The sequence below is a fragment of the Syngnathoides biaculeatus genome, chromosome 17, assembly GCF_019802595.1.
Source record: "Syngnathoides biaculeatus isolate LvHL_M chromosome 17, ASM1980259v1, whole genome shotgun sequence".
Classification (NCBI taxonomy): domain Eukaryota; kingdom Metazoa; phylum Chordata; class Actinopteri; order Syngnathiformes; family Syngnathidae; genus Syngnathoides; species Syngnathoides biaculeatus.
Genome location: NC_084656.1, coordinates 12,788,151 through 12,806,543, shown reverse-complemented (window position 1 = coordinate 12,806,543; position 18,393 = coordinate 12,788,151). Strand labels below are relative to the sequence as shown.

Here is an 18,393-nt window from a genome sequence, read left to right as displayed (position 1 = left end):
CACAAAAAGCCCCGAAAGGCGAATTGAAAACCCCACTGGAAGTCGAAAACATGGGGGTGAGGGGAGGGAAAAGGCCATAGTGGAGTTTAAGGCATTGAACGTAAAAAAGGAAACGCAAAAGAAAATCTGGATTTGAATATAAAAAGCAGCATTTGAAAATAGCCTGTTCTCTTTCCTATCATCATTCTGATCATGCAAGCTCTGTTTAAGAGATTTCAGGAATCCCAAAATGCGAAGAGGAGGCAAGATAAGATTGCAAAAAGTAGTTATTAGAAAACAGACTCTTATATGTGGCGCAGTTTCCTACACAGGACACGCACTGTTGTTCAGAATAACTTGAATCCTTCAATTATAACCTTTTTTGATTTTGTTTTTTTTTTTTACACCAGTGGTGGTGATAAAATGTCAACCATTAAAAAATGCAATCAAAACAAGGATATAAAAAGAACAGAATGTACACTTTAACTATCCTTCCAACCTCTACAGGAGATGTTTATCTGAGTATTGTTTTTGTAAAGTCTAAGTGGTAACGGTTGTTCCCTTCTTTTCTAAGAATATTATTCAATAATCACGTGTAGCGTTTAGGTTTGCTGTACATTTTACTAGTGACAAAGAAGGCTGGAGCAGATTCATTCACGGCACGTTATGTCCTATGGGAAATTAAATATGAACAAATCTGTGGTCGACCAGCATCCCAAAATAGATTGCTTTCATCCTAAGAAGTTCCAACCTATTAGAATAGTGCTTTGATAAGAATGTCAAAGGCTGGAGTGAGAACGCGAGCTAGTGAGTCAACGAGGAAAAGGAGTGCGACGTAAGGAGAGAAATGTCTCCAACAGTTTCCCTCCCCAGTGGGCGCAGTGACAGTTGGGCCATCTGGCTGGCCGAGGTTCACCCTGGGCCCCATATGTACATGTCGCCCAGCACAGTCGCAAAAACTGCACACTCGCAAACCTGCAGACATGTGGAGGATTCACGCACATGCTTGCCACATCGAATGCCGACTCGCACTGCACATGAACGAACGCGGACGCGTATCGAGAAGAATTCAAATGATCCAGCAGGCAAGCCGGCACACTCGGTTCCTTGAGCGAGTTTGCAGGGGGGGCAGCGAGAAAGAGCTAAGCGGGGAGAGAGACCAGAGGGCAGAGAGTGTTCTGTTCTGTTCTCGCAGCAGTGCAGCCATTAGACTGTCACTCAGACGAGACCAGTGACCAGCACCAACGCTGCACAAGCGACACACTCGTGCATGTGCGCAAACACTGCGAGAAAGATGCCGTCTACAGTCACTTGTGCCTTGAATAATTCACGCAAGAGCAACTAAGACAGAGGGCTCGGGCATGTGTTAGTCGCCGCATGAGCCGGAACGACACGCTTGCTTTGGTCGCGGGCCAACGACCGTGTTGGTCAGGCTCAAATACCAAAGTTACAGTAAAAAGTTCCAAAGAACATGGAGTGACTAAGAAGCAGTTAAAAAAACAACAACAACATTAATTGTTTGTTGCAAATGCTCAATGTGGCGGCATTAAAGCCGCGGAAGTATTGTGCATGTTTGGGACACGGCAAGTTCAATCAACCTCAACAAGCTACGCCGAAGCTTTGAAATCATGAAGCCCTTTGGCTCAGCTGCTTGGCCCCCCCCCCCCCCCCCCCCCAATTAACTGATGGTTCTACTTCACTTGGGCCAGCAGGGTTACTTTCAAGTCATTAAAAACGTATGTGTGTCCTCTGCGTACATAAGTGTGCGTGTGTGTTCTCACCTGATGGCCGGCCGCGCTGACGACTTTGTGGGTGGAGAAAGGGAAAGCTTCATTGCTGAGGTCAGTGTCCAACACCTCTTGGAGAACCTCCCGACTAGAATAAAGAGAGCACCCCAGAAATGATCCATCAGGGAAAGTCTTGAAAATATGTAAAACAGTGTGCTTTCATCATAAACGAATTCATTCTCACTTTTTAAACTGCATTATTGAAAATTAATTTAATCCAAACATTCGGCAACTGTGAGGCCAACGTTCTAAACAGTTGCGCCATCATACCGCCAGGAGTAATTTTTTTTTTTTTTTTAATATTTTTAGAATGGAATGAATCTTCTAAATTTGACTGTTCTTATCGTGCAGAATAATGCTGCACAAATCTAATTTTATGTTTATTTTTATCATTGCACAGCTGTACAAACGGAATCGCCGGCACTTTTGCTGCTTGCAGTCGAGTAATTAATTCATTCCAAATTGACATGATTGAACAGCAATTAATTACAAAACCAAACCAAACCAAATTCTGAAGGAGTAATCAAAACCACTGGTGAGGCCAACCCCTTAGGGGAATGTCATCCACCTAGGTCTGCAACCAACAATTGTTTTAATAATCAATCAATTTGTCAGTTATGTTTTTGATAAACCAATATGGAACAGATCATAAAATACACATAATTTGACTATGATTAAGTCACCGGTTTGGTCCATAACGTGATGGTGAGAATTCTTTTCCAAAGTAAAAGCGAATGTTTGCAAACGTCTTATTTGGATTAAACAGAGATAATCAATCAGATTTCAAGAAGGACTACAGATATTTTATTTTTTAGAATCTTTACTAAGGGGTTGAAACTTTTTTTTTTTAACTCCTTTAAGTAAACAAGCTCTCTAAACGATTAGTCAGTTATCAAAACAGTCAAGAAATTTGATCATCGAAGAGTTATCAATTAATCGATCGTTTGTTGGCACCTCTACACCCATCCATTTTTGTCACATATTATTTTCAGTCAAGTCGCGGATGAGTGGAGCCTCTCCCAGCTGACTTTGAGCAGAGGCAGGGTCAACCCGGGACTGGTCACCTGCCAATTAAAGCGCACATACAAATAAAGGAGCATTCACGTTCACACCGATGGATGGTTTAGAATCTTCAAAGAAGTGAACAAGCATGTTTTTGTGGGTGGAAGACCAATGTTTCTCAATATTAACAGTAGTCCAAGTTCAAAGTATAACACCTTGAACAAACGTGTTCTAGTAGCTATGCTAGTATGTCTTTTTTTCCTTGGGGTGAGACAGTGAGCAGAAATATCACAGAATGAATGTTTGTTAAACAGGCCTGATATGAACGGGATTTAAACACAATGGTGAGACAGTAATACAAAATGCGGCTTTTTATGGGAAGCAATCTGTGCCACACATTGAAAATCTTGCTCCCATATAAGACCTATTACACCGAGACGGATGCAGTAAGACTTGATGGGGGGGGGATATATAACTATATATATATATATATATATATATATACACATCATCACTCACAAGCAATCTAAAAAGATGCTCTTGTGATAACCTCTCCCACAAACGCACGCATGCACAAGATCGATATTACATAAAAATGAGTCAGCAGCGAAAAGGACTAAGTTTAGCTTACTTTGCTTCTTCAACACTTGTAAGGGAGCAGATATAACAATACACATCTGAAGGATGTTGTTGCTGGGAAGAAAAAAAAAGTCAGCAAGCCACGAATGAGGTTCGGGAACATGTTATATTTTCTCAAAAGCAATCAAAGCATTTGTAGTTTGAAGAAGACGAGCAGATTCTTGCAAGTGTGCAGTCGTGCATGCGGCTCAGTCTTCCAACCTCTGCCCTCCCTAAAGCCACGTTTTGTTCATTGAACTTAAGAATACACAAGGAAGAACAATTAGCTATAAATAATATGCGGAAAGGTTGTGTGCGCTTAGTTTGTGGGGTTTCGCAACCAGCGATTCCGTAGTTATGCATGCCGCTTATCTGGAGCTTATTTGGCAGTGGGCAGGACCACTTGCATGCATGAACATATTGGCTTAACCTATGACAGCAGCGTCATATGGCTAATCATGGGCCAAATTTAACACTGAACAACTTTTTAAAGAATAACTGCACTATCCATTTTCTGAGGTTTATCAATATTATATTTGATTAATGCACACTTAATAGCTTTCAAAATATAGCAAAACAGAGTGGAACCTCAACTTAGAACACCCTTGATGTTTGCTTTTAATCGAGCAATAAGAATAAATCACATTATATGTCCAAAGTCTTTTTTTTAGGCTGTCTACATTGCCCTGCATCCTAAGTCTCACTAGTTGATCCGGTCTCTTGTGAGTTTCCATCTATGAGCCACAGTGAACATACAAAATATTGCCAAAGGCATTCGTTCTATCACCATGACTCATATGAATTTAAGTAGCATCCCATTCTTAATCCATACGGTTTAATATCATGTCAGTCCATCCTTCAACTCTTTCAGGAAGGCTTTCCCCAAACTTTAGAAGTGGGCATTTTTTTTGACATTCTTCCAGATGTGCATTTGTGAGGTTACACACTGATGGTGCTGGACAAAAAGGTCTGGCTCACAACCTCCACTCTAATTCATCTCAGAGAGGTTGAAGTCAACACCCTGTGCGGGAAACTCATCGTCGAGATTAGAGCAGCAATTGAAAGCTAAGCCTTATCGTCTAACATCAATCCTAAACCATATGGAACATCAAATGCGCTTGTGGAGGAAGCGCAAAAAAAAAAATCCCATCAACTTTTGATGACGTAGAGTTTGGATGAGAGTGAACTGAGCCTCTAGAATCCAGTCCCATTATCACAGATTGTATATACAGGACAAAAAAAATTTGGAATGGTACGTTTTATATTAACGTGAAAAAACGTGATACGTGTTCGATCTGGGCAAAATGAAATTGGATTTGACGTGTACCGTGAACGTAGCCAAAAACTCATGTGACTCAAGGCATGACAGAAAAGAGAGAATTGATTTTAAAATTCTAGTTTTAGTTTGACCCTGGAAAAAAATATTTAGATAAGTATGTATGTATGTATTTCAATAGTAAACTATGGCCCAAAAACACATTTCAACTCTATAGAATGGATTCATGTAAATTGTGCCTTGAAGTTCACGTCTCCGCAAACTATCCTCCAATTTAGGGAGAGACTTCGGGTGATTACTCATGCACCAACGACTTGCACAGTAAGGCTGATGTTGATTAATAATAGGACGGTTTCAACACAGCACAGCACTTAACTTGGTGTTCTACTTAATTCTCATGAGATCACGTTGAACCTTATTAAGCACGGCCCCTCAGAATTCCAATGAATAACATGCACAAATATTAGCATAAATACACTCAAATCATTCACTTTCCCTGCGCAAAAGAAATGCCTTAATTGGTGCATATGGTGACATGCATGTTGAGATCCACTCAGTACTCCCAATAGTCAACATTCAATTAGTTGTGTGAATCTAAAATGAAACTAACACGCGCACACAATTCAGTGTAATAGGCTCCTGGAGCTAGTGACGCACTCAATGCTGCTTTGACGCAAGCTTTCACAGCAAGAGGGAACCAAGAGTGGGGTGGGGGTTTTGGGGGGTTGAGAAGATTACAAGAATTGGTTGAGGATAAAAGAAAAAGTGTAGATGGTAGAGAGTGCGCTGGATCCCAAGATCAAGAGAAGATGAGAAAATCCTCCTCGAGGGGAAGACATCACCACAACAAACATACAGAGCAGAATGTGACTGAATGGGAAGGGAAAGATGTGATGGGGGGCTCTTGTAGAGGGTTTGAACCGTACTGTAAGATGTCAGAAGCATTTTTGACAAAATTCCTTTACTGGGCAAAAGGTTTAGAATGCCCCCATTTTCCAGTTTTTCTTTTTGTAATGGTACAAAGGTAAGAAAGGAATTGACAGAGAAAAAACAGGTTAACTTATAAAAAAAAAAAACTACTCTACATTTCAGAATTATACAAAAACTCTAATGACCAACATCATCGGTCTATATTGAGAAAAAGCCCATCTCGAACAGACGTCGCTATCAAGTGAGTGAATGGGTACAAAACAGGAAGTACCACCAAAATAAAACCACTACCCCAACTTGCGTTTGGAAGAAAGTGTCCTGAACATTAAAAAAAAAAAAAAACACACACACACAATACATATATGTCATCCCTAAATAACAAGAGATGGCTTCGGTGTTGTGTGATTAATTTTGTTTAGTTTACGTGTTATGTAGGAAATTACTTTACTTTGTATCAATTGAAGGTTCGTATCTTGGCTTGGGGCCTTTCTTTGCTACATTTAAATGTTCTCCTTTTGCTTGCATGTTTTTTTTTTCCCATGTATCCAACATTCAAAAAACATGGAGGGTAGGTAGGTGCATTGAAGAATCCAAATTGTCCATACTGTAGGTGTGAAGGTGAGTGCCAATGTTTACTTGCCTAATATCTAATGTATATGTGCTCTTCAAATGAGTGGTGACAAGTCCTGTGTGGACCCAGATTTTCACCCAAAATTAAACTGGGATAGCCTCTGACTCAAATATGGATGGACCATTTAACACTTTGGGGCTTTTGAACTTGTAAGGTGACGCTGCCGGGGAGTTGAAAAAGTCTTAGTTCAACTTGATCCCATTTGTGCCCACCTTACCTCTTGGGTCCTTGGATGCTGATCATGCCCATGTCCTCTGAGTGATCTGTTAGCTGGCAACAGAAGCCCTGGTCCTGGAGAACCGTTCGAATGTGGTTCCAGTTGTGCTCGGCAACACCACCTCCGATGGCCAAGTAGTATGCGTCACCTGAAGTGAAACGGTGACAGATGCGAATATTCCTGTTCCTGTTCTGTTCGAATGAAACCGTGTGCCAGGAAGCCAAGACGGGTTCAACAATATAAACTTATTAAACCAAATTAACTGTCAGGAACTTCTTGACGTAGTTTGTAAAAAGTGGGTGGTGATTCGCATCACAGCTGGAAAACAAGTGGAACAAGACAAACTGACACTGATGATGGAAAGAAAATGTAAAAAACAATGAAAACTTGTATACCCAAACATGGCGAAAGTGTGAAACAAGATAAGCAGCAGTCAGATCACATAAAGTGGAAAGAGCAGAAGGAACCGTTTAAATAATGCCGATTGGGGCGTAACAATGCCTGCAGCATACACACAGACAGCGTTACTCACCATTGGACACGGGCGACAGCGGGAGGTTGGCAGCGCCGGACTCCAGTCTACTGACTGTCAGGTCAGCTTCTGTCCCACCTCTAGTATTTAGCATGCAGGTGTACACAGTGGAACCTGGAAGAAACACACACACACACAGAAAACTCTGTCGAGCACTTTTAAGGCTTAAGCTGAAATTTGCCCTCTGTTTATGTTTTTATTTCTTAACTATTCCAATGTTTACTGATAATGCAGCCACACAGAAAAATATTTTGGAGGATGGACAGAGACAGAAAAGACAAGGGGGAATAAAGGTGTGAACCAAAACAGAACAACAATTAAACAGTCTAGATATCAGACCAAAGGTAATGTTACAACAGTCGAATTGTGTTCTTATTTGTGGATGGGTGGAGGGAAAACCGGTGAGGACAAGCAACAACTAACCAAGAGAACAAGAAGAGAGAGGACAGAAAAGGGGAGGACAGGACAAAATGTGAAAAATGAGCAAGGCAGTGCTACTGATGAGTGGTGCAGTAGGATGCTTTTTATCCTGTCTAAAAAGCAGGGAGGACTTGCGAATTGATATAACAACCTGTATATTATTATCCATCCATCCATTTTCTTAGCCGCTTATCCTCACAAGGGTCGCGGGAGTGCTGGAGGCTATACCAGCTGTCAACTACAAGAAGGCAGGGTACACCCTGAAATGGTTGCCAGCCAATCGCATGGGACATCGAGACAAACAGTGGCACTCACAATCACACCTAGGGGTAATTTAGAGTGTCAAATTAAGGTTTTTGCATTTTTTTGGAATGTGGGAGGAAACTGGAGTGCCCGGAGGAAACACACTCAGGCACGGGGAGAACATGCAAACTCCACACAGGCAGGGCCAGGATCGAACCCTGGACCTCAGAACTCTGAGGCCAAAACCGGGCCACCGTGCCGCCTATATTATTATTATTATTAGTAGTAGTAGTAGTAGTAGTAGTAGTTTTTAAGGCCCTGTAGCTCAGTGGTTAGAGCACTCGTTTGGTAAACCAGGGGTTGTGGGTTCGTATCCCACTGGAGCCTCCACTCCCTGAGAAGGGTTACGTCAGGAAGGGCATCCGGCGTAAAAATTGTGCCAAACATATATGTGCGTTCATCTGAGATGACACGCTGTGGCGACCCCGAAAGGCATTAAGCCGAAAAGAAACTAGTAGTAGATTTCCAAGCACAAACAAAGCCTAAAGTGTGTCTATGTCACTTATTAGTGAATAAACAGAATGCAAGTTAGTCAACTGGTGTACAGAGTTGTGGAGCTGGCCCATTGAGGATGAGTGGGCCCGACGCGGCCCCCTCCACCAGTGAGCTCCACCCAGAGGATAACATAGCCAGGAGGACCACACTGATTCCCCAGGACGGTCACCACCAAAGGAAGGAGCACGGATCCCACCCCCCTACAACCAATCCCCTCCCCCAAAAGATTGAGCAATGACGGGCAAGGGCGCCAAGAGTGGGAAGAGGAAGGCGAGGACCCAAGGGGGTGACGGGGGAGAGGGCACAGCCCCAGGAGTCAAGCCAAAGGAAATGTCAATAACCATCACCAACCTCCACCCACCCTATTAATATGGCCAAGTGTGAGTTTCAAAGGAGAGCACAGCAGCTGCATCTATTTCATTTCTTTGTGGTTTGCACACTTTTGACGCCCGTGTGCGATTTCCTGGCAGTAGTTTTTGTCAGACTGTCTGACGATGTAACAATGACGCATAAAACATTTTAGTTCAGAGGCTGTCACCACTGAACGCGAAACCCCATTAAAACGGAAATGTCAACCGAGTGCATCACTGGCAGAAACAGTCATCGTGGGACCGCCGGCAACATCGCGCCGAATGACATCTGTGTATAATTTCAAGCGACATAAAACGATAACGTGTCCGTCACCCAGCTGGCCAGAGGACATGCAAAACCCAAACCGTCCCTCAGCCATCACGCACTGCAGTGGATGACTGACATGAAACATCAGCATGAAAGCATCCTGGGTGTCCGTGTGGTAGCGAAGTTAAACTTTGACTGACGGGGCATTAAAAATTGTGACCATTTTATGATATTTAAAACATTAAAGGGAAGGTTAGGCAAAGAGCTATCGAACGGTCAATGGTGGAGAATAACGGATTGGGGCTGGTAAAAAAAAGCAGGGTAAGATGAAAAAAAATTGGCATGACCTAAGCAAATACATTTCACTTCAGCCAGCTTGGAATAATTCTGCGCGGTTTGAAGATTGCAATTTGGTCCATGTTAGAAAATTTGTATGGGTCACAGTTTCGACATCACTAAAATCACATCTTGACTTCATTTATTAGAACGATGCACGCGCAGGGTCCAACAGTTAGGTCTCACAATATCTGAAATGCTCTCATAATGAACACCAGGAATACGGAAGAAATAAAAACACCCAAGTTCTGGAAATCTTTGGGCAGATGAAATTGTGGTCAATGTGCATTAAAATGGATTGGCCACAAAAGGATGCTATGATCTATTCAAAAGCAATCCACACCAACGTGAAATCAGTGTCGAGACAGTGTCACGTTACAGCCATGTATGGCTCCTAATGGAACCAGTTCAGCATTTTTTTTTTTTATTGATAATGTGACTACGGACAGCGGTAACAAAATAAATTGTGGAAAGCATCGAACAATACAGTACTTTCGATGCACATTCAATCTAATTTAATATAATGGCCCTGAACAGTTGCCAAAGCAACTCAAAACGTAATGCAGAAAAGAAATGGAATTTTGTATTCACCTATGACCAAGTCTGATCTTACTCCAATAAAGTATGTTTTTCCACTTTCTGAACTACCAATATATATATTTTTTTAGATTCAAGTATCAAAGTAGGAGAACCCAAATACAAAGGAGAAGGACCCAAGAGGTACAAATAGATGAACAGGCTGAAGAGAAGGCCTGACAAAACATCTCCAGGAACTAAACTTGGAATATGGTTATGTTCATGGAGTCCAAAACTTCATGTAAAAAACTGATGAATTTTACCCCACCCCAAAAAAATTAATGATTTCTGTAAATATGTGTAAAATTACTTGAGCTACAATGAGCATCTGAAATGAAGGTACGCAACATTACAGAAAAGGTCATTACTAAATGGCAAAGGCCATAACGCTGTTGTGAACCCTGTTCCTTTGAAAGATCATCGCTTCAAGTCCATTTTGAATGTTTTACTTCAAATCCATTGTGGCAACATGATTAAAAAATATATATATTTCTGTCACTGTTCACATACTGTAATTGTGGATCTGACCACTCCAGACCAGTTCTGGTACTTGCAGCCAAACTTCAACTGTTTCATATCCTTTTGTGACATTCTTTTTTTTTTCTTTTTTAAATTGTGACAGAAGTCCTTTTTATTGTACCCACAAGAAGCAATTCTAATTTAATTCAAATCAATTTATGTGCAACTGTATAGCCAAGTCTTTTGGAGTAGGTAAAACAAACATTTGCCAAAATAAGAAATCAGACACAAAGCTTGGATCAAATTGCTGGCTGTGATCCCAGTCTTCTATCTTGCTGTCACCACAGAGGAACGTCATGTGTTAAAAGCAAGAAAGCTTCATTTCATATCCATACACACTCCAAATGTGTAACTGGAGGTCATTGAGGAAAAGTGCTGCTCGCGCGTTGCTGTCTCGTCTCATCCCTCTCTCCTTTACAAACTGTCAATCCTCCAGATCATCTGTCACTATCTCCGCATGTGTGAGCGTTTTAGCTTAAGCGGCGGCCACACTGACCTGGCTTCTTATTGACATCGGCGGTGAACAGCCAATCGGCTGCTCTCCTGGCATCTGGCCCGGTGAGATAGAACTTTCCAAAGTAGGACATGTCAAACACGGCAACGCCGTGCCTACATGACAGGCACTCCTGCTTTATCTGCATTAAAAATAAATAAACAAATACATAAATAAATAAAACAAGACTGCACTGACATTAAATCTGAAAATTCCTTGAGCCTTCTAGAGCCAAATCACTCACTGAAGGTAACATTCATGACAGCTGCGAAATGTCTGTCGTGATGGCGGCGCTCAAGCTTACCACGTCGTGATGCGGTGGGAAGTCAAAGGTGTATTCTTTGCCAAGAAGCTCATTGTATTTGTACTGCTGGTTCTTCTTGACGTCGTAAGCTCCGTAGTAATCATAGTCTTTAACCTTTCCAACATCGCAAACACATTTGAGAGGAGGGATTAGTAAAACAAGGTAAGCATTGATGCACTGGAGGTCTGCACAGCCACAAAATCCATCTCTGACTGGGATTAGTTTGGATTTGATGATACAAGTGTCCCTAATATTGTGCTTTATGAGTGTACACTGTATGCTCAGCGTATGAATGCTTGTGTCTCACAGGAGCTTGTCCATCCTTTGTGAACCAGCCCGGTCTCTCCCAGCCATGTCTCTCCTGGAACACACAGCCCTGCTCTGTCAGCACCTGCAAACCACAAGAAGGCAACCGACAGTCAATTGGGATGAAAATTTTGCCGATCGCAGCGTATGAGAGCATCCCATTTCATTTGGAGACTTAAATCGGAAGTAACCCCAAACTTCAACGAGTTCCCCATAAAGAGAAACTTTCATGGGCAGGATCACAGTTTGAGTGTACTATTGAGTTTAGACGGGGCTAGTATTATGATTGGGGATTGTGCATAATGTAATGTCATGTCAGAGTGAATAATTCATCCATCCATCCATTTTTTTTTACGCTTGTCCACACAAGGGTCGTGGGGCATGCTGGAGCCCATCCCAGCTGTCACCAGGCAGGAGGCGGGGTACACCCTGAACTGGTTGCCAGCCAAACGCAGGGCACATCAAGACAAACAGCCACACTCACAATCACACCTAGGGGCAATTTAGAGTGTCCAATTAATGTTGCGTGTTTTTTGGGATGAGGGAGGAAACCGCAGTGCCCGGAGAAAACCCACGCAGGCACGGGGAGAACATGCAAATTCCACACAGGGAGAGCTGGGATTGAACCCTGGTCCTTAGAACTGTGCGGTCAACATTTTCCAGTTGATCCACCGTGCCCCTCGGGAATAATTCAGATATACCCAAATAATCCAAATTTGTCTCATTAGGAACTCCAAACATTTACAGATGCATACTTTCTACTTCTGCCTGAATTTTATCAATAAAGTTTATCCATTATTCACTTGGAACATTAAGATTCTCAGTTTCATAATGCTCCAACAAAATGTGATGTTTTTCCTTCAACTAAAAATCTCTCATTGTTAATAATACATTTGGAGCATGTTTGTTTCCTTTTGAAATTGTAAAAATTAAATAATAATAATAGACATCCAGGGTAAAAATATCAGTAGAGAAATGAGTCACACAGAATCTCAACTCCTTACTTTTAAATGGGGGATGTATTTAAAAAAAAAAAAAAACAGCATTTAAAGTGACTGTCCCCAAAAAAACCTCCAAAAGCACATAAATTATATAAAATGTCTATTAACGCTTGATATGATGGAACACATCGGAATAAGATGCTTCACCTCTCACCCTCCTCCTCCTCGTTAGAACTGACAGTTCCCCACAGTTGCTACTGTAGGTATGTTCTGCTAGCCGTCTCCTGCCAAACCTTCCCACACCAGGCTATATTTACCATCTGTGCTACCCAGCAAACATGTGAGCTGCCGTGTCAGAGCGGCTATACTTTGTGTTGCAAAAAAAAGTTTGCGGTGCCTCCTAAAATTTCTAATTAGTTGCAAAGGGACAAGTGAACATTTTAAGTACCCATCAGTCCTGATGAGGCCAGTATTCACACTCAACTCATTTAGAAAATAATGGACTTTTTTTTTCCCAGTACTGCAACTAGAATAGCGCCAACACTGCTCTCTGTCTGAAGGTAGGCCAGTTGCTAGGTGATCGCCCTTTGCAAGTGATTAGCATGGGTTTTGTTCGGAGATGAGGGTCAGAACAGCAAAGTCTCACAGAGAAGTTACTCTCAAGCTGCAGCAACATGCCTATTTGGGGGGGGGGGGGAACAAGCGCTCTAATTGGGATGAAGAAATATCATGTTACCATATGACCCGTCTGGTGGGAGCATGAACTTAAAACATTTTTTAAATCAGTGAAGCTAAGGATGCCATCGTAGCTTGAATGATTCTTAAGAGTGTGGAGTTGAATACAACCTTTACCTTGCATACTGTGAAATACAACATAAACAGAAGAATGTCACAGGGGGGTGGGTACTCTAAACTGCTGTTTGGTGAATTCACGGATCCGTGAGAATGATTGACAGCTCCCTTTTGATCAATCAGTAAGCGTCATTTTCTGAACTGCGGCCCTGCTGTCCACAGCCGCCATCTTTTACCCACAAAGAGAGCGTGTGGTTAAATTAGGCCTCAGTATTATTACTTTAAGCCTCTGAATTGCGAGTGTATAGTCCTGCTTATATCCGATTCGGAAATATGGTGCTTCGATGTGCCTGGGGAACGTGTAAAGGAGAGAAGCGCTATCCAGAGCGATTACTGGGAGGATATCTGGTGCGCTTTCCCACCCCAAAGCGTCATTTAGATAAATGCTAATGGCGGATTAAGGCTTGTGGCCGACCTCAGGACCAGTTGAACGTCTCGAAGATAAATCAGCACAAACCCGTCTGTTCCAAAGTAAGTTATTCAATTCTATCCTGTAGGCTGTCAACAACCTATGTATTTAACACATTCAAGACATCAGGTGAATACAAATATTTTGGACCTACATTTATGTATACAGTACCGTTCAGACCGATAGAGGACACACATACTCCCACAATTTATGTACATTAATTATCCACTATGAACGTAGATATCATTTCGAATCGACATGTTTATGTAGCGTAAAAATGCAAACTTACCCTGCTTTGCATAAATGATAGGCATCAGAAATCTTATCGCATTTAATGTCCAACATTAGTTTTAGTAATTCAGACCTTTCTGTACACTCTTTCTTGATATTTCTTATACCGTAGGCAAAAAGGAAATAGAAATACTATGGGGAATTCACTCTAATAAATTGCTCATAACATGCTTTGGGCACATTGCGTCCGTCATTTTGATCGTTAGCTTGGGGTCCTTAACAACAGTATCCAAGAAGGCGTGGCTTAGGCACCCTGCGCAGATCTGTGAATGGCCACAAACAACCTTCAGGACCCATCCCCCCACCCAAAGGTGTAGGGAGGCTACCCTGAACCCCATGGCCCCTCTCAAAGGTGGTGACCCCATGGTAAGGGGGACCCGCATTACCATTTCTGGTTGTGCCCTGGGCGAGCCCCACTGGTGCAGGCCCGGCCACCAGGCAATTGCCTTCGAACCTCATCTCCAGGCCTGGCTTCAGAAGGGGGGCCCAGTGACTCACCTCGGACCTTTTTGCCATGGGTGAAGCCCCAGACAACCCAGGAAGTGTTCATTGTTCACCTGATGATGGGCAAAAGGAAGGGCACAACCTGGACTGGTTGCAACCTTAATTACCCAATTTATTGCGTAATAAAACAAAACAAAACATCTATACTCAATTAGGGAAGTCAACCCCTAGGCAATTTAACTCATGACAAGCTTTTGAACATTTCTCAAAAGAGAAATAGAGCCAAACGTGATTAACAAGGTCTCGCTGACACTTGTAATTAAACACCCCCCACCCAAAATTGGAGCATAGTGCTTCAATATTCGTGATAAATTATTTAAAAAAGACATAATTGAGTTCAAAAGGGTTTGCATTTTTAATATAACAGCAATTGCCAGCCAGTCAGAAATGTAAAAAAATTACCTACTTCTTTGTTGAAATAATAAGCTCCAAGAAACGAAACGACAGTGACAAACGTTATTGTTAATATGATCTGTTGTGTAGAAAAGCACCGAGGTGCATGTACAAGGAGGGACCCTGTTAGACACTGTGGCAGTTAAATGAAGTCAGAAACAAGGAACCAAGACTAAGTGGGCCATTAATGTTTAAATACGATGGCAAGGGTCCATTAGGAATTTGTGTCAAGCGTAAGGAGAAGTTGAAAGACATGCGAGACTTGGCAACTGGAGATAAGTGTATCATTTATAGTCACAATGGCAGGGATCGCATGAATAAATGTAGCCGCCAGAGAAGAGTGACACAGCTAACTGCCTTCTACCTCAGCCTCAATCGCTTTTTTGACCGCATCAAACGGCAACAAAGGATGAAAGCAGGAGGGAGGGACAGAGGACAAAACGACAATGACAGAGAAAGAATTACTAAACGAGACACTGAGTGCATAAAATTTTCAAAGGTACTTCACACAAACATCTCCACTGCAAACATTTCAACCAATGACAGAAAGACTGATGCCGCAGATTGTGGTCTGCAATTTTGCCATCCATTTGGACTGAAAACTTGCTTTAATAGACACTTTTTAGTTGTTTTATGCCGTAGATTTTACATACCGTACATATGCATGATCACAGTGGAAAAGAAGAAAAGGAGTAGGTCGCTAAGCAAAGGTACTACACAGTGCACACGCACCGATAATCGGGCCTGTAGGAGCCCTTAACATAATCATGGCCCATTAAGTAATTAATTTGCCCTTTTTAAAATGTAACTGGCCAATAATATAATAAAAGTCCTGAATGTGTAATGTAATAATTTTCGGCGCAAGAACGTTTGACATCATTGGTCTGGTTTTCAAAAAAAAAAAAAAATTTGCTAATGGAATAACTATGCCCATAATGAGATAATACACCAACCTTTTTTTTTTTTTTTTTTTTTTACATTTTGGGATACAACTATGAAAATGCATCTTCTCTAGCTCTGTCTGCCTCTTTTAGTCTTCCTCTTTCCATTAATTTGTCGACAGTATTTAACTCGATGGTTAGCATGGTCTATATTTAGCTCCTTAGTCTTTGAAGCTGGCCCATACGTATAGTGGAAGTTATCATAACTTTTATTAAATTATTGTTCCGCTTCTATGCTATTGGGATATTAAGTTTTAAAAATTGGCAAATTTATAACATTATCAGGCATTATGATGTTATCGTCTATGTTAACATAGTAGCGAGCGACAAAGTAATAACACTGAATGAGATCATCGAGTTTCCCCTTTTTAAAATACACACACGGAAAACCAGTGGTGCAGGGTGTGTTCAAAATGTGATTTTTCTTCCCCAATTTGCTCGTAACATGGTCAAGATGACAACTCTAAATTTTAAACCGGTTCAATACTTCGAAATCCTTGTGTGTAGTTTTATGATTGTGATGTGAAAATGAAATATGGGCAATTAGGAAGCGAGCTGAAACTCCTGTCGCCAACCACAAATACGTAGATTTTTTTTTTTTATCTGGAAGTCCCGCTGTGCCATGGCACCGTGCTGCTTCTCACAGGTCACTCTTGGTGTAACATCAGACTTCTAATTAGGAGAAGGCAATTTGTGTTTGCCTGTGGAGATTATGTGCGATGTGCTATGTTGGTCGTCTTTAGTACACTACACAGTACATGAGCAGTCAGCATACACTGAATTTTTTTCCCTCATCATTTGAGGGGTCTCTCTCACTTTAAGCCGTGGTTGGAAATCAATACGCGTACCTCACTGAACAAGAGCAATCAGAGCACAGAACTCCACCAAGGCTTCAACAGCTGCCATCTTCAAAGTCAACACTGAAGGGCAACAAACAGCGCTGAGTGAAGCTGTAAACTACAACATTAGCTTCTTATGCAACAACTGGCGTGCTGCCATATGCTTGTCAATTGTGATGAGGTGGAACTGTTGAATCTCTGTGCTATGTTTTAACATTTTATATTACATTAGAGATGATTACACACTTGTGTGACAGACAGTATTAGGTAATGAGATGCATGAAGTTCATTACCCCTTCCTTATCCGGTTACCTTATGTTCATACCTGCATGACAATTATTCATGTTAGAATGCTACTTAATACAATTCCTGTAGCGTTACGAGAGGTTTGAATGTGGAAACAATCAAGATTCTGGAATTACTGTATTTTCTGCACTATAATACGCACCTAAAAGCCTTTCATTTTCTCAAAAGCTGACGGCGCGCCGAATAATCCGGTGCGCCTTATATATGGCTATTGAACCTTTAGTGCAGCTCCATCTAATGGATCCATAATGTAACCCCAGCCTCTTCTGTAGCGTCTATTCCAGGGGTAACCAACACGGTGCCCACGGGCGAATGCTAGCCCGCGAGGAACATATAAGGCGCCCGTGAGGTATGTTCTAAAAATACCATAGGCCACAAATTGTTACTATTATTTGTACTTTAAATTCTGAATCTGACTTGCTTACGTGAATTAAAATTTTAAAATACCTGTAATGTCATTTACTATAATAAATAAATACAAAAATATTAAATATAAATATAGTTGATCTGAGTCTGAAATTTGGATCGGCGCTCATGAAGTAGCCCTCAGCCTCAAAATGGCCGATTCTACGCACCTTATGATGCGGTGCGCCCTATATATGAAAAAAAAAAAAAGTTTTAAAATAGACCATTGATTGAAGGTGCACCTTGTAATGCGGTGCACCTTATAGTGCATAAAGTATGGTAATCATTCCAAATAGATCTCAAAGTGAAATCTCGTGATACCTCAATATCGAGCAAACAAAATTGTTTTAATGACGTCAGTCTCAGTCACTGGGCCATTATAAGATGTACAAAAGCAAATCTGTTAAACCTGTTAAAAAGGTCACATAAGGATTGTTTGCTCTTTAGTACAAAAAAACCTCTGAAGTAGAGATCAAAACCGCTCATTTACCTGGTGGAAGGGATCCTTCCTCATGTTCCTGCTCGCCAGCGGCTCATCAAAGGGGAACACCACAGAGTAATTCTTGGCGTAAGACTCGTGGCTCCGCTCTCTGATCCAGCGTTGATTGTCCGTCAGCGAGTTATGGAAACGCCTGAGACATGAGAGAAAGTGATTCCAACACCCACTGCTCATTAAAAATAATCACATGGGAAAAACCGTAGGTTTGTATGCTTCTTCATTTAAGTGCAACTGCATGGGTATATTATTTCTACAAAGTCAACTTTTTTGCTAGTAGTTTAAGGGCATTCTTTTTAGCGACAGATGCCATTGAATAAACATATACATAAATACAAATCCTGCAATAACTGTAAGAGTGACTACATTTTTACGAAATAGTGGACCCACAATTAGCTAAGCTGCTTTCCCTGTGCACTAGTTACAAACAGTAGCATCTAATCAATTATAATAGATTGTTACTTATTAACCTCTGTAAGGTTCTCTTTTGGCCATTTGGATTTAACACAGCTATAAAGGGCAACAGTTGCTTAAACACACCAAATAGAAAGAAAAAAATGGTGGCAATTTATTATCATTTAGTAATGATTGCCAAAGTTTGCCTGCTACTTATTTTTTTGCTACGTTGTATCGGCTTGAAGTGACTCTCAGCCATACATCGAGCAGCGCTTTGT

General features: G+C 41.5%; 1 protein-coding gene across 2 annotated transcripts in view; it reads right to left on the bottom strand.

The window, feature by feature from the left end:
• The window catches only part of sardh (sarcosine dehydrogenase), a 46,492-nt gene that overhangs the window by 7,246 nt on the left and 20,853 nt on the right, over window positions 1-18,393 (bottom strand). For both annotated transcript variants that reach the window (XR_009792241.1, XM_061800799.1), the window contains exons 12-18: window positions 17,714-17,855; window positions 11,344-11,427; window positions 11,037-11,150; window positions 10,736-10,874; window positions 6,973-7,086; window positions 6,441-6,588; window positions 1,761-1,854 (exon numbers count right to left, since the gene is read on the bottom strand). Coding sequence is in view for 1 of the 2 variants with exons in the window: in XM_061800799.1 (XP_061656783.1) it covers window positions 1,761-1,854; window positions 6,441-6,588; window positions 6,973-7,086; window positions 10,736-10,874; window positions 11,037-11,150; window positions 11,344-11,427; window positions 17,714-17,855 (835 nt within the window). In the remaining variant the exon portion in view is untranslated. The remainder of the gene's footprint in view (window positions 1-1,760; window positions 1,855-6,440; window positions 6,589-6,972; window positions 7,087-10,735; window positions 10,875-11,036; window positions 11,151-11,343; window positions 11,428-17,713; window positions 17,856-18,393) is intronic.